The 16,415-nt window shown below is 41.9% G+C and overlaps 2 protein-coding genes across 2 annotated transcripts in view; one reads left to right on the top strand and one right to left on the bottom strand.

Annotated features, from left to right (window-relative positions):
* Positions 1-2,101: 2,101 nt before the first annotated feature.
* On the bottom strand, positions 2,102-6,310 carry LOC129761163 (uncharacterized). Its single transcript, XM_055758876.1, has one exon. It carries the CDS (start codon positions 6,308-6,310, stop codon positions 2,102-2,104), a length of 4,209 nt encoding a protein of 1,402 aa, XP_055614851.1.
* A 7,540-nt stretch (positions 6,311-13,850) lies between these two features.
* Positions 13,851-16,415, top strand: part of LOC129763582 (uncharacterized) — a 42,081-nt gene continuing 39,516 nt past the window's right edge. Inside the window, exon 1 of the mRNA XM_055762802.1 lies at positions 13,851-14,678. Coding sequence (XP_055618777.1) covers positions 14,636-14,678 — 43 coding nt within the window. The 5' untranslated portion in view covers positions 13,851-14,635. The remainder of the gene's footprint in view (positions 14,679-16,415) is intronic.

The raw sequence follows: 16,415 nt of genomic DNA, 5'->3' as shown, positions 1-16,415 counted from the left end.
TTGTCAAATCGCGATTCTGTGATCTACCGATTTTAGATCTGAAAAATTGACGCTGATTAGCTGATTTTATGGACTCCTTTTCTCTAATTACAATAATCGAGAAATGTCTATCTATTTAATTGTATTCACTATGTAAAATGTATTTCGTCTGTCAAGCTGGTTACACTGAAAATGTATGTTTTGGTTAGGTGCATATGAAAACTTTCAAAATAGTCGCATTGGTTATTCGTTCGGTATCTTGATTCGGGCATCGCTCGATGATTCCGACGCTCTATAAAATTCAATGATTTTTTTCAGCTCTGGCTTTGTGATGACGGTCTGTTCTTTTCTATGAACTGATCGTACCAAACAATGCTTTCTCTCATGTCTTCACTGTAAGCGCTCTTCTAAGCATCGGCACCAACTTTGTTTTCTCTCTACATCATTCCATCAGGAGAGATGTTGAACGCATACGCAATCTGTTTTATGTTATTTGAACCGACAGAAGCCAACATGTCGAGTTCCCCACTGACTTTTTCTCTTTGTTTTCTGCCTGAATTGGGTTCCCCACTGACGGTTCTGCTTGAGAATGTTAGCCTCAATCATAGCACCCGGCTGGAGTAAACCATACACTGTTTGAGAATATTAATGCGGCCAACTGCGTACCACTCAAACTATCCTCACTAAACCCATGTGTACGACTTGGACGACCATCCGAGTTGAAAGTGAGTTAGCAAACTCTGTTTATTTTCCAGTGACACATACAGACCGGCCCTGTGTCTAGTGTTGGATAAATGAAGTTGTTTGTCACAGGGGTGACCACTTTTTCCGGATTTCCGGTAGCCGAAGTTCTTCAACGCGGAACAACTTTTGGTATTAAATGTAAAAACTATCTTTATTAACAGTTGAAGATCGGGAGTAACAACGTGTCCTTTCTGTACAAACTATATTTCCCAACTGACTATTGTTCTGATTATACAACGATTACAATGATTTGTGCGAGCGGGAGATTTTAAATGAGAATTTCTCAATATACACTAGTAGCGCGATTTTCCTGCCGCTATATGTGCCCGATAGCACCAATCTATTTAGTTTTTATAGCGTTCTCTAACATCCCGGCCGCCTTGAAAGAATTTTCAATGCCAATTCAATTTCTTTTTTAACCGCCGATTCTTTATATAATCCTTATACTATATTCTTCTATACTTCTTTCTAATTAAATTTCCTTTTCCTTTACTGTGCTTTATGCTGCATTCCACTGAATGGCTTATTCAGTAACTGTGCATGATTAACAACCTTTCCATGAATGCCGATGTCGATATCCTATTCTCGGATTTCTGTGCGACCGATCCGAATGCTATCCCTGGCGATGTTCTGATTATTCTGAAAAATATGAGAGACGGCCTTTTCAACTGTTATATTTTGAAAGTAAAAGACTTTCCTGAAGCGGAGGCCCTTCTGGCCTCCGCGAGTGCCTCTGGCACCCTTGCTGCTACCCCGTAGCGATTATTTCAGTGCTACTCAATTATGCTGCTATGTTTGACATACGATGTAGAATTCCTTCTCCTGATTTTGGATGATATAATGTTCTGGTGATCCTGGTTGTGATGACAAGACAGCTGGCCAAACTGTCCAAAATCGCTCGCAAGAACTACGCAGTCACTGTACTGCGACGAAATACGACTCATCGTGATGAGATGCCCGATGGCATGGAGATTGTGACCTGACGATTCAAAATAAAAAGCATTACTGGCTTATCAACGTGTGGAGACCATGCGTCTCCACGGCGCCTTGCGCGCCAACTCTAGTGCAGCACTTGAATGTTTTCATTGCGTTATAGATGGGATTTAAGCTTCATCGTTCATGTCCTGGATTTGAATTTCTGATAATGATGGATACGGACCTTAGGTTGGATGATACGGCAATAGTTCTAATTCAACTGGAGTGAACTGGAGCACGCTAGAGAAAAAGATAGGAAATTACTTTTTGCTCTAATATTAATACACAAAGACTTATCTGAAAGGCGGAGGCCTCTCGACCCCCGCCGGCGCTCCTGCGCCCGTTGGAGAAGAAATTAATTCTTCCCTTGATTGCCTAACTGGTTATCGATAATAGGAAGGATTCATATTTTCGAGATTCCTCTCACATAACAGCCGTCCTTCGTCCTGACAGTCACTACGCGAACGTTGGCGTCGTCTCCAGTTCGTACCTCTATCACACGACCTAATTGCCATTTCAGGGGTGGCAAGTTTTCCTCCCTTAATAGTACCATTGTACCCACAAATATGTTGTTCCGTTGCCTGGTCCATTTGGTACGATTGTGGAGATCAGACAAATACTGCGTTGACCATTTTTTCCAAATCTGTTGTACGAAGTTTTGTGATTTCTGCCAGATCAACAATCTATTTTCCGGGATTCCGTCTAAACTTGGTTCTGCTAATGCTGTGAGTGGCCGTTGGATGAGAAAATGACCTGGAGTTAGTACCTCCAAGTCATTAGGGTCACTGCTTAAAGATGTCAGCGGCCTTGAGTTTAAGCAGGCTTCTATTTGAAACACAACTGTTTCGAGCTCATCGTGTCGAAGTACTCTAAGCCCGATTGTTTTTTTGAAGTGAGTCTTAAAGGACTTCACCGCAGCCTCCCAAAGGCCTCCGAAATTTGGTGACCTGGCAGGAATAAATTTGAATTCCACGCCATCCTCCATCGCTGCTTTAATTAAGCTCTCCTTAAATTGCTGACTGCAAAATAACTTCGACAACTCCCCAACTTCTCTCCTCGCTCCGACAAAATTTTTGGCGTTGTCGGACATTATCAATGTTGGTTTTCCTCTGCGAGCTATGAAACGCCTTAGCGCTGCAATGTATGCCTGAGTAGTTAGATCTGTGACTATTTCTAGATGAATGGCCTTGGTTGTTAGGCACACGAAAACTGCAACAAAGCACTTGATTGGTCGGGCCTTTCTTCCTGGGTACGACATCAAAAATGGTCCGCAATAATCCACACCGACCTTTAGAAAAGCAGGTGCAGCATTCACACGCTCTTGCGGCAGGTCTGCCATTAGTTGGTCCTGGAGTTTCGGTTTATTTCGGAAGCACGCTACACATTCGTGGATAATTTGTCTCACTGCTCGTCGAATGTTCAGCGGCCAGTATCGTTCTCGCACAGTGGAGATTAATAACTGTTGACCTGCGTGAAAGTATTTGAGGTGATAATATCGGAGGATTAATTTTGTCAGGGGATGATGGTGATCCAAAATTATTGGATGTTTTCTGCCGGTAGAAATGGCCGCATTTCTCAACCGGCCGCCCACATGTATGATGCCGTTTAATAACACTGGATTTAATGCGTTCATCCTGGAAGATTCCTTCACCTGGTGTCCTTCGAAAAGACTCGCCCTTTCTTCTGGAAACGACTCCGTCTGAGACAGCTGAATGAGTTTCATGAGTGCAACATCATGTTCGCTTTGTGTGATGAATCCAAAGCGTTTGTTCTCTCGATTAATGCGCCTAGCATTGTGGGCAAAACGTAATATTAGTGCTGTGATGCGAATAAGAGCGGGTAGAGATGAACGTAGTGAGAAAAATTCATTTGTTAACACCACTTGTTGACTACAGGTAAGCGAAGACCTTTCCTCTTGGCGTGCGATCTCCATGTCTCCTGCGGTTATGTTTACTGTTGGTGGCCACATGGATTTATCTTCAATCAACCATGTGGGGCCACACCACCATAGTGACGAATCGCGCAAAAATGCTGGGTTCATTCCTCTTGTTATAATATCCGCAGGATTATGCGCGCCCGAAATGTGACTCCACGCGCTTCCTCTAGTCAAATGCTGGATTTCGGAAACACGATTTCCTACGAAAACTTGCCAGCGAGATGGACTCGATTCTAACCAACACTTGACAATCATGGAGTCTGTCCAAAAATGTGCGGGTACATCTGTTGGAAATCCATTTTTTATCTTATTGTACACATGACTCAACAATAGTGCAGAAGCGAGTTCTAACCGAGGAATCGTTTGTTTTCTCGCCTTTCTTTTGGTATCTTCGATCGGGGCTACCCTCGATTTCGACGTCAACAGCCGAACCATTTTAGTACCATCTTCCCAGATATTTCGAATGTAGAAGCATGCCCCGTATGCCTTCTCGGAGGCATCGCAAAAGCCATGCAACTCTATTTCGTTTGGCTGGTACCGATATCCTATCCAGCGAGGAATGGTAATGGTCTCAATGTCCGCCATGGCCCTTCTGTATTCTATCCAGTAGCGATACATATCAGTAGGTAATTCATCATCCCACGCAAGCTTCGTTTTCCACAAATCCTGTAGAAAAATTTTAGCTGTAATTACCACCGGTGTGATTAGTCCGAGTGGGTCGAATATGCGAGCTGTATCTGACAAAACAGTTCGCTTTGTTACGTTGGGCCCAGTATTCCAGTTGGGTATATTGAATAGAAAATTATCGGTGCATGGTTCCCATAAAAGTCCGAGGGTTCTGATGGTTGCACTGGAAGAGTCCAGCTCCTTTGCAGTGCCGTTATCTTTTAGCTGTATCGGAACATTTTTCAAAGCTTCATCAGCATTACTTCTCCATTTCCGTAAAATGAACCCTGCCGAATCCATGAGATCAATGGTTTCTAACACTAATTTCTGCGCGCTCTCAACGGAATCAGCACCAGATAATAAGTCATCTACGTAAAACCCTTCAGTTATTGTTTTTGCAGCGATGGGATGCGAACTTTTTCCTTCTTCAGCTAATGTCTGCAGGCACCTTGTTGCCAAATAAGGCGCCGAAGCGGTTCCATAAGTGACTGTTGTCAACTTGTATGTCCGGATAGATTTTCCTGGAGACTCTCTCCATAGTACACGTTGAAGATCCTGATCAGAAATTTGTACAGCCACCATTCTATACATTTTCGCGATATCTGCGACTACCGCGATTCTATTGAATCTGAAGCGCAAAATAATTGAGAGTAGATCCTGCTGAACAACTGGACCTACCATCAATGCATCATTTAGTGATACACCGGTAGAAGTGGGGCATGATGCATCAAATACTACTCGCAATCTTGTAGTAGTGCTCTCAGGCTTCAGCACTGCGTGGTGCGGCATGTAGTATGTCAATATCGGCTCTATTTCTTCTGTCACATCTACCATATGCCCCATATTTATGAATTCCTGAATGAACTCATGGTATAGAGCCTTCATTTCTGGATTGGCCTGCAAACGTTTCTCCAATCCTAGAAAGCGCTTCATTGCAATTGATCTCGATTCTCCAATTTTGGAGAGAACTGCCTCTTTTTTCGGTAAAGTGACAACGAATCTTCCGTTGTTATCGCGAAATGTGGTTTTTTTGAAGATTTGCTCACATATGGTTTCTTCAACTGAGAAGGCTTCTTTTGTGTGGCATGACTCTAACTCCCAGAACTTCGCCAGCTGATCCTGAAGATCATTAGTTGATACAATTCCTCCAGAGCATGCCCTTGCTATGACGCGTGGTATTCTTGTTGAATCTATATTGACTGCTCCCGAGATGACCCAACCGAAAACTGTGTTCTGCAAGGTGGGGCCGTTGCCAGGAAGCTTTATTCTTCCATCCACCAACAAATCATGGTAATGCTCGGCCCCTATTATTAGGTCGACTGGTCCGGGAACATTGAAGTGTGGATCAGCAAGATTTACATCCGTTGGGAGTCCTAAACTCTCTATGGTGACGTGTTTGGACGGAAGATTAGATGTGACTTTGTTCAACACGTGAAATTTCATCAACTCAGCGAATTGATTGAATTTCAAGGAACGTGGGCGAACCATAGGAACCACTGCGACTGTCGACACTGACTCTGACGACCCTACTCCTTTAACCTTGAGATAATCTGATAACTGTTTGCATTTCAACTTCTGAGCGAACTCCTTCGTCATCAAGTTTCGCTGAGAAGCGCTATCTAATAGTGCTCGCGCAAATAACGTCTGCCCATGTTGATTACATATCCGAATAATTGCAGTTGACAATAAAACTTCTCGTAAGTGTTCAGTTGTAATTGTGGATCGATTGCATGTGGCCGTGTGATCTGTGGTGAGCTGATCTTGCTGCGCAGAATTGCTTTGATCCAGTGTGGGTGTGGAGTGTGGTGTGGATTGAGTGAGCGTGTTACGGTTTAGACCTTGTGGCCTTCTTTGTGGTGGTTGAAACTGACACTGATTCGCAGTTCGAGGTCGCGTCGTATTGGGTGAACCGGTTGACTGGTTGAGGCTGGATGTGCTAAAGTGCTCATGCAACAAGGTGTGATGCTTTCGCTTGCATATTGTACAGAATCCACGCGTACATTTGTTCATGTTATGCCCCGTCTTCAAGCAATTGAAACAAAGCATATGTTTTCGGGCAACAGCAACGCGTTCGATACATTTCATTTTACGAATGGTAGAACACTGGAACGGGTTATGCTGTGGACCGTTGCAAAAATGACATCCCTGATACTCCGTTGAAACTGAATGGCTTGATATATTCTTGAAGCATTGTCTTTCATAATGATTCATCTTCGTTGCAATCGACTGCAAAACTGTGCAATGACTACGCAAAAATTCATTCATATCCTCGTACCTCACATATTCATTTGATTTGTGTTGAGTTTCCCAAACTCTAAGTGTATTTGTATCCAGTTTGGAACTCAAAATATATGCCATAAGAACAGACCATTCGCTTGTTCTGATGCCAATTTTATCTATCATTTGTAAGTTTTTGTCGAATGTAGTTAATAAATTATTGAGCGCCTCATAACTTTCTCTTTTGACAGGATCCACAGAAAAAATCGAATCAAGATGAACTTTCAATATCATTTTTTTATTTTCATATCGTTTTTCAAGTGTAGTCCATGCTATTTCATAATTTGCCGCGGTGATTTGCACCGAGCTAATTTCTGACAAAGCTTCTCCCGTTAAAGTGGTGCGCAAGTATGTAAATTTATCGATTTCTGATAAAGTTGAGTTATCGTGAATCAACGACCGGAAGGTATCTCGAAATGTGATCCATTCCATTAATTTTCCACTGAAGGTAGGAAGTTTAATGTCCGGAAGCTTAACTCGCGATGTCATCGAGGAAACTGACCTTGACATCGATGATGTTTCATTTCGTTTACATATTTGAGTTAGAAGTGCCTTCACTTCACAATAAGAATCTTCAAAGTTCCATAGCGATTGAGCACTCTCGCTGCACCGTGCCGCTTCTGTTGTTGATTTCTGACTGCCCCCTGCAGTGTCTTCGTCGCTATTATCCATTAGAACGTCAATACGTCTCCGCACGGCATAAAATTTGCTCAGAGCATCTTCAAGCATATTCATCCTTACCTCGATTTGTATATGGTCTCGTTCATGGCTGTAGGACGTCGCAAATTTCCTTATTGCTTTTGAAGATCCCTCAACGTGGATTCAGGCATCTTGTATTATTAGAACCACTTATGACAGACCGGTTCACGCGCGCGACCTCTTGACAGAATATGTATAAAATTACAATGGTGAAATAAATATATTCAATTCGGCGAAAAAGACCAACCAACAAATGCCAACAAAGTTCGGAGAAACCGTCATTTGGGAATAAGGGCTCATCAATGCAAATCCAACACCTTTCCTCAACTTTCATGCAGCGCTTTATTTCGGTTTTCAATCAATTTGATTTTCATGCAATCATCATCATGCAGCATCCAACAATGGCGGCGGTACATGCAACAACCTTTCAATAATTGTTGGATAATCCAATTGTCAATGGTGGACTAATCATGCAATGTCTCACCACGACTCACATGCAATCAATACTTCTCTAATAATTCCTCCTGCGAAATGCTGGAAATGGGATTTTCCTCCGAAGCTTCGTGTGATCCTTATAGTCCAAAGATGTACAGCGATGGCCTTCCGTTCCTAGTGATCCAATCGTCTCAATCCCTTTGTCCACACTGTCAACGTACAATGGCTTCCTTTGATCGATCACTTTCTTTTGATCCCCAACACTTATTGTTCCACGCGAAATCTATTCACCAGGTCCACCGGTTAATATATCCGGCTCGAAGGACCAAAATGTTTGTCACAGGGGTGACCACTTTTTCCGGATTTCCGGTAGCCGAAGTTCTTCAACGCGGAACAACTTTTGGTATTAAATGTAAAAACTATCTTTATTAACAGTTGAAGATCGGGAGTAACAACGTGTCCTTTCTGTACAAACTATATTTCCCAACTGACTATTGTTCTGATTATACAACGATTACAATGATTTGTGCGAGCGGGAGATTTTAAATGAGAATTTCTCAATATACACTAGTAGCGCGATTTTCCTGCCGCTATATGTGCCCGATAGCACCAATCTATTTAGTTTTTATAGCGTTCTCTAACAGAAGTAATTACAAGCAAACAAAAGATGACCCACACCTTGTTTTCTCTCCCGAGTCCGTAAAAACGTGTATTCTTGGGTTGGATTAGAGGTGGACACATTTTTATTTCAATTTCAACAGAGTATATCAACAAGAGCTAAGGTACTAATAGTTTCGATACAGACCGAAGACTTGAGGGACTGCCGGTAGGCTCATGCTACAATCTGACAAATCACTTATCGGGCTGGATTGACCACCTATGACCACAGTCTGTGGTTTGCGCATCAACCCACATAAACTCGATTGATTGGTGTAACAAAAAAAGCTTGACACTCGTTACGATATAGCTGTTCAATGTATCGCTGATCACTTTCGCGTCAGCGAATCAAGAGATATCGAATCATTCAGAGCGTGAGTTTCTTTGTTGCTTCAGCACTGATACTTGCTAGCACCAATGAGCGTGGGATCTTTCATCCATGCATCAAAATCCAGATTGGAAATGCCTTCTCCATCCACAGTGGAACATTAATCAATGATAAGGATATTTGATGCACCGAAGAAGCAAGGCGGGATAATTCAATTGATGGTCAACCTGGTGTTTTCGTTTTCGATTTCAATGCTGTTGACATTCCCGAAATCGCTCCTCACCAATGTTTCTACCGCTCTGGTCGGCGCTTCAATGAACCAAGCTCTACTGAAGTGGGCTTCCGATGTATCATTCATTGCTACGTCTTATTTAGAACGTTTCTTCTTCCTGTAAGTTTCGCAAACTTTTTGGAATATTTCGAAAATATATGAAATATTTCCAACCTTTGTCAATAGCCATTTTATGGTTGTGGTGTACCATAGCAGATGCAGTTCCTTCAAAGGCTTTTCAATTTTTTTGACGTAGAACTACGTCTTTCAGGAAGGGTGCCAAATCAGAATACAGGTTACGTTTTTATGAAATAAAGTTAACGTTAATAACTACTTTCACTGTGAACGAATTCTCATGATTTGCATACCAATCGAATCGGAAATTCTCTAAGATTTGTTTGATATGCTATACATTACAATTCGCTAATCTCTAAACGGTTTAAATTCGATTCAGAATGCGATTAATCGAGCGAATATTTATTTCTTGTAATCGAGATGAACAGACATTTATAATAAAAAAAAAATTATGCAGAATAGTAGTTTTTGAATGGTAATTCAGTAGGTTGATAAATTTACCATTTCGTGATTTTTTTGCGGGCGATTGAAAAAAGAGCACATCATGCAAATGATGCAAAATATTTTAATTGCACCAACATACAATTTTTTGTGTTCAAAACTACCTGTTCTTCGAATGTTGTTGAAAAAGCAGATTTATTTGAAAATTTCTACTTGGTCCCTATAACTACTAGTTCAAAAGAAGTATTTTTGTAGAATCATTGACCACTAGTATTTTCCTTGGCACTCTGAATTTGAATAATACCACTTTAGTACGGGAGATTAGATCACATCCTTCTATTCCGCTATTTACTCCTGCAGACGCTGAATTCTTCTCCCCAGTCTCCTCCACCACCAGGGAATTATTTTTATGCTTCAACCGTAAGTGGTTTAGCATAATCGATGAGTTTCGACAAACAAAGTTTAAATTTTGCACTGTATTTTTTGAAAAAATTGTTTCCTTTTTCATTAATCGCGATTACTGTGATAATTATTCGATGTATTCATATTTTGATTTTTCATTATTCGATACAAAATTACTCGGATAAAACTGCAGATATTCGATTATTTGAATTAATCGAACGATTAACCGACGTCTCTAGTGTTGAGTACTTTTGCACTCGCTTGTCGTTGTGCAGACCGGAATATATTTCCCTAAAACGTACTTTTAAACTGAGAAGCCAGGGAAAATCGTCATTTCAGATACTAGAGGTGAATGAACTTTCGCGGTTTGAGAACCGTTTGATCGTTTGACAATTCTTCCGTTCACATATTTTGGTGTCCCGGGCATCATGTCAAACGTAAAAGGAGTTCATCAAATTTATTTGTAACGAAGAACATAATATATTACAAAAATTTCCATGCATTCTAAAATAATATTCGAAGTGGTAAACAAGTGGATTGCATAATATAATTGCGTAGTTCTACGTCGAATATGCGGTCGTGTCCTAGATACAACTCCTTACAATTTTTTTGCAATCATTTCTTCCTCTTAGGCTTATCTTGCTTTTTTACCTACGTTGCTCACTATACTTTTGCAACTGTTTTTCTTTCGGCTTACCTCTACTTTTTTTGCCGACTACGATTTTGGCTTACCTTTTCCTTTGCCAATTTCTCTTCTTATTTGTCTATCCAGATTTGTATGCTCGCTTGCTCTCTTGCTCGCATAAAAGAAAATTGCACCGCTATTGTAACCGTTTTACAATTTCGCCACTAAATATCATTTTTCTCTGATCAGCTAGTTGTACTTACTACTAAGGAGCGTCAACCACGCCATTGTTGTGACCAGGGTCTAGACACTGAGCAACCATTTCGGAAATATTTTCCTTCGATCCGGGACACACCTTACTCTCCAGAAATCGTTTACAGAATGAATTTTCAACATGATGCAATCTATCATCCAGTATAGAGACTCCAAATCTCTCCCGCTCAATTCTATTCCAAGTCTCTCGTTTTATAATGTGTTGCCAGATTTACGGCAAATAGTAAATCTCCAGAATTGACCGAGTATTGCTAAAAATCGCAATTGAAGGCAAATCATCAATTTTATAGCGTTTTCCGATACTGTTATGTAAAGAATCGTAGTATAAATTTGATGAATTGATAACTAATGTTATTATGTAAATATGTATATTCTTCCATGTCTGCTATATATCCCACAGACCGGTCCTCAGTCTAGACAGGATACGTTGTTCTCGCATCCTTTTTACGTCCTCGAACCCTTTACCTTTCTGAGAAACAGTCCTCTCTCTGCCAGCCACCTTTCAGACCAAAAGGAGCGGAAAGAATTGGTGATCCACAACTTCGTGTCGTCGAGCGGCACCTCCCGAGTGAAAAACGGTCTGGTGTAACCGATAATGCAAATCGATCGGCCGCTTCATTCCCTGCGATGCCGCTGTGTCCGGAACCCACATGAGCACAGTGTCGGGCAATAGGTACTTCCTGACGGCCTGTACCCATGGGTGTTTGGACCTAGCCGCACCGATGGCATCAATGGCACTTGCCGAATCGGAGACGACCAGCAGCGGCTTAGAGGACGTTATTGTGGTTGCCTCTAAAATGCCGGCCCCCTCTGCCGAGAAGACCTGGCAGATGTCCGCCACTTTTTTGCTGGAAATCAGTCTGTTATTACCGTCGCTTACCCCAAATCCAACTCCTGATGGTCTTTTTGAGCCGTACGTATACCTGATTTTGTGGAGGCGGTATTTTTCTGCTATGATGGCCTTGAAATGTTCTGGCAGACCGGCTGAGCTCACCCCGGCTTGGAAGTTGTTCCTGATACCGTTCTCCACGAGAGTCGTTGGGAACCTCCAATCGTTCGCCCCAAACCAGGATTGTTTTGCCACCGGGGGAAGGTTAGAATGCACCACCCACTGCAGGATCATGTTGCTAAGGGCGGTCAGGTGGTTCTCCCCCCTACCGCTGGTTTTCGAAAAAGAACTGGCAATCCTAGATACAATGGCCAAGTTGATGATTAGGTCGAAAGGGGGTTCCCCAATTTCAACGCAGACAGAGGCAGCTGGTGTTGATGGCAAGAGGCCGGAGACAGTCCGTAGTGCCTTATTATAAATCGGTGCCAGAGTTTTTGGGAGCTGGTGTACCCAATTTTGACCTCAAAGGTTCGGCGTGTGGCGAAGTTCTTGATGAATTGAAGTAGTTTACCGTCAACACCCCAGTCTGCCAGAGTTTTCAGCACTAACGGGATCCATGTTCTGTTGTACGCCTTTTCCAGGTTCAGTACTACCATCTCCATGTGCTGATGGTTCCTGTTGGCTTCGGCTATCACGTCTCCGAGGGTCGCGAAGTAGATGTTGGTGGCCATACCTGGCCGGAAGGCGAACTGCCGATAGTCCAATTTCCTGTTTTCGGACAGAAAGGTAAACAGGCGTCTGTTCGCCATTTATCCAGGATCTTGGATACACAGGAGGTTAGGGAAATTGGACGGTAGCCTTTGGCGTTGTTGCTGCTTTGGCCGACTTTAGGTATGGGTATTATTAGGCTGTGTCTCCAACCCTCGGGATATTCGTGTGTACTCCACAGGTCGTTAAAGATGCTGAGAAGGACGAACTGTAGTCTCCTCTTTCCATTCAGCGCGTTAACTCTGCCCCAAAGGTCCGCCGAGGACTGGTTCTCGTTGATTGACTCAAGAAAACGAGTCCAACTGTCTAGTTTCGCCTTCCGGATTAATCGACGTACCCTGATGTGTTGCGCTCGATATTTGTTCATGGCAGCTTCCTTCATAGGGTCTCCGAGTGGTAGTCGTTTGGCCGCACGGAGGAACTTTCTCCGCTTCCTGACCTCCCCTTTGATGTCCTCGGACCACCAATGCAACCCTTTTTTGCCCGGAGTGGTCTTCGTTTTTGGAATGGAGGCTTCGGCTGCCTCCATAATGATTTTGTTGAAAGTGGCGATGGTGGTCGGGTTGTCCCTAGATAGCAGGAAGTCGGAGGTTGTTTGGTAAGCTGCCCAGTCAGCCCTTTCGAAGATCCATCTGGGTTTTTGAGTCGTTAGCGGCGGCGGGCCGTTGAAGCTAATGGTTATCGGGTGGTTGTCGCTGCCATGAAGGTCGTCGGCTTTGTTCCACCCTAGCCTATCCACCAAGTTAAGACTGGCTGCTGAAACATCAATGGCTGTGTTGCTGATGCCTCTACGGAAAGTATCCGTGCCGTCGTTTAATACCGAGAGCTCCTGCTCCTCCAGGAGGTCGGCAATGATATTCCCCCTGACGTATGGTGTTTGCATTCCCCAATTGCGGTGAAGAGCGTTGAAGTCCCTCAGAATGACTATGGGGTCCTCCAAGCCCTCTAATGCCTCAAGCAGCTTCCAGTATACATTAACAAAATAAACCCTGCGTTACATGCATTTTGCTCATAAATGACAATATCGTTTTTTTTCCTTACAAGTGTTCTCGTTATATTTATCCATTCCATCCAGCGCAAATCAGTTCAGCTGCACTAGTTTGTTCACAAACAGTTCGTTCCCAAACAGTTCACTCTCAATCAGTTCTTTCCCATACAGTTCACTCGCAAACAGTTCGTTCACAAACAGTTTACTCTCAAACAGTTCACTCGCAAACCGTTCTTTCGGAATCAGTTCGTTCACAAACCGTTCGCTCGAAATCAGTTCGTGGGAAGAACTACCGTTCCATGAAAAACAACGACCGTACGTTCACTCTTTTCGGCGAACTAGTTCTTTCGTACCGTTCGTGAACGGTTTGCCCATCTCTAGTTGTTATGCTCGATGGAAAATGTGACCGCTGCTGAACGCGTTACTCTTTATGCAACAAAACGTACCAAGTTCCAACACGCAATCAGCTCGCAGTCGGTTATCGAACATCGAAGGAGCGTGATGGGTAGCTAGTCGAGAGAAGAGAGTGAAGAAAATATCGGCCTTAGTCCGCTATTTAGCGTTTGTTTTAAACACCACCACTACTTTTCACCATTTTATGAGAAAATATTTCTTCAGCGCTAAAGTGCGACCGACGACGACGACTTGTGAGAGTTTGGCGATCGTTTGGTTAATTCTTGTTATCCAGATGAGTCGCTAGTGTTAAAAGTTTAATGGAAAAATCAAATTGGGCAAATTTTTGGTCGTGGAAAAAGCAATAAAAGGAAGAAGAAAGGGGTTCCTTATTACTCAAGCTGGCAAATTGTGAAGAAGTAGCCCTAACGCGAAGGAAAAGTTGGTTATTGTGTAGTTGTGTTGGTGTTCTCTATCATCTCGGTTAGTGGCTGTGTACGTGACGTCGACTGAGAGATCGGTTGTTATTCAGCTTAAAAGAAGATTTCTACTGTTCGAATTGGATGCAGTCATCTTGAATCCCGGTGATCACGGTCTGCTCTTTTCCAAATAAAAAGAAAATAAGCAGAAAGCTAACGTTGTTTTTGTTTTCGAAAATAACAAAATTGCGGCGGTGATTTTCATTCGTAAGCGAATTTATGCTAAATTCGCTTAGTTTCTCCTGAGAATATCAAATAAAGTGCATTGGCAAAAGGGCTTTTTTCCTGCTCCACATTTGAATTGTGGGTAGCTCAAAAGGAAACGTGTGATCAACCAGTAAACGCTAGGAAAAGAAAGGGAATTCAAGTACAAAAGCAACAAAAAAACGACAGCAATGGTGGAACGTATTGTGGAGGAAACATCTGACGCAAATATAGGTAATTTTGTTTATTTTTCATTATATGATAGACTATGGTGACGTGATATTGCAATGTTTTCTAGCAGAAAAGGTCTGGTTTGCTTTTTCTATTGATATTTAGTACACAGCACCGTAGAAATGTGCATTCATTATTTTCATGTTCGGTAACACGTACTCACTTGCACACCGGAATCACTAACACAACCATGCGCAATAAACAGTGCTGCCTACGTGCTAGTTTTAGCACCCTGTTGGACAGTTAGAATTAATTCCTGATTCATACAGGAAAATATGAAGAAATTTCGGCTAAAATTGTGTAATTGTGCTATCATGGAAAATGTGTTTTTACTCGTTACTGTTACAGACATAAATAATGCTGGTTTGATAGCATGTGATACACCAAATACGAATTGTAATGATAACATTCGAATCAACTTGTTGCAAATCTATGTGTTCATAGAATTTATCTAGAATGAAATGCCTCAGGATATTTTATTTCATCTATTGTACGAATGTACGGTATTATATTTTCAATGCATTACCTGGCCCTCCATGATTGTCTCATAAACGACGACGACGATGTTGAATTGAAGAGGCTTAAAACTTTTGAGTTCATTCGCCTCTAGCGTCATAAACACTCTTCAGTTCATATATGAGGGGCTCAAAATGAAAGGGGTGTAAGTGACATCATCGATTTCTCTGCATCGAATCTTTTTTAGGTCATAACTTAGCTGCAAACACATTCTTAGCTGTATTTGACAATGTGGAAGATAGGTCAGAACCTCATCTATCGGATTCTATAGCAAACTCAAACTGGAACGTTTTGGCAGTTATATTAACTAAAGAAAAAGTTGATGAAGAGAAATCGATCAAGTCACTTACACCCGTTTCCTTCTGAGGCCCTTATATATAGTATTCGTAAAGGAGGCATTCCATCTATTCAACATGCTACATGCTACAAGTCAATGGTGAACAACAATGTATATTATAGTTACGCATTTTTTTTTGTTTCCACCTCAACCTCTACTGTGTAGCGAACGCTTACTGCTCCAACATATCTGTTCTGATGTTATTATTCTATGATAAAATATTCTGTTGTTTCATTATTGTGTTGAATTATGACAATCGTCAATAAATGACGTAGTGGCTCCAACAGTGTGCTACACATGTCGCACCGATCCGCAGGCCATTGGATAAGGGCGACATTGCTCGCCAAGATCAATTATGTCGTAAAAAGAGACACTCCAATATGCAAGAACCATTGACTTGTAGTATGTAGCATGTAGCAAGAATTCCGCCTTAAGGCACAATTGTAATCAATCAAACATGAAGGGCTTAGAATGCAAGGGGTGTAAGTGACTTGATCGATTTCTCTCAGGCCCCGGCTAAGAGGATATGATCCGCGAGTCAAGATGTGTCGCAAATTTAGCTGTCATTGCCAAACTATTGGTGAGCTCAAGGCAGATCTATGCAACAAGGTGCGCTTATTCGCTAATCATATTTAACTCGAAACTATTGTGAAATTCGCGAAAATTTAAAGAAGGCAGTTTTGCAATCTTAAAATTTGAATGGAGATTCTTAAGTTATTCGATTACTTAAAACACGACGCTCTCGTAACTATTAGGCTATATATTTCACAACACACAACACACAACAAAAACTCGCCATTATAATATAAAATCATCATCAAACACAATTAAAGTTCAATATTACGTAATACTGTATTGCATAGAATATATATTCGAAATAGAAAAGA

The sequence above is a fragment of the Toxorhynchites rutilus genome, chromosome 1 (genome assembly GCF_029784135.1).
Source record: "Toxorhynchites rutilus septentrionalis strain SRP chromosome 1, ASM2978413v1, whole genome shotgun sequence".
In the NCBI taxonomy this organism is placed as follows: domain Eukaryota; kingdom Metazoa; phylum Arthropoda; class Insecta; order Diptera; family Culicidae; genus Toxorhynchites; species Toxorhynchites rutilus.
This window is presented reverse-complemented; position numbering and strand designations above follow the sequence as displayed.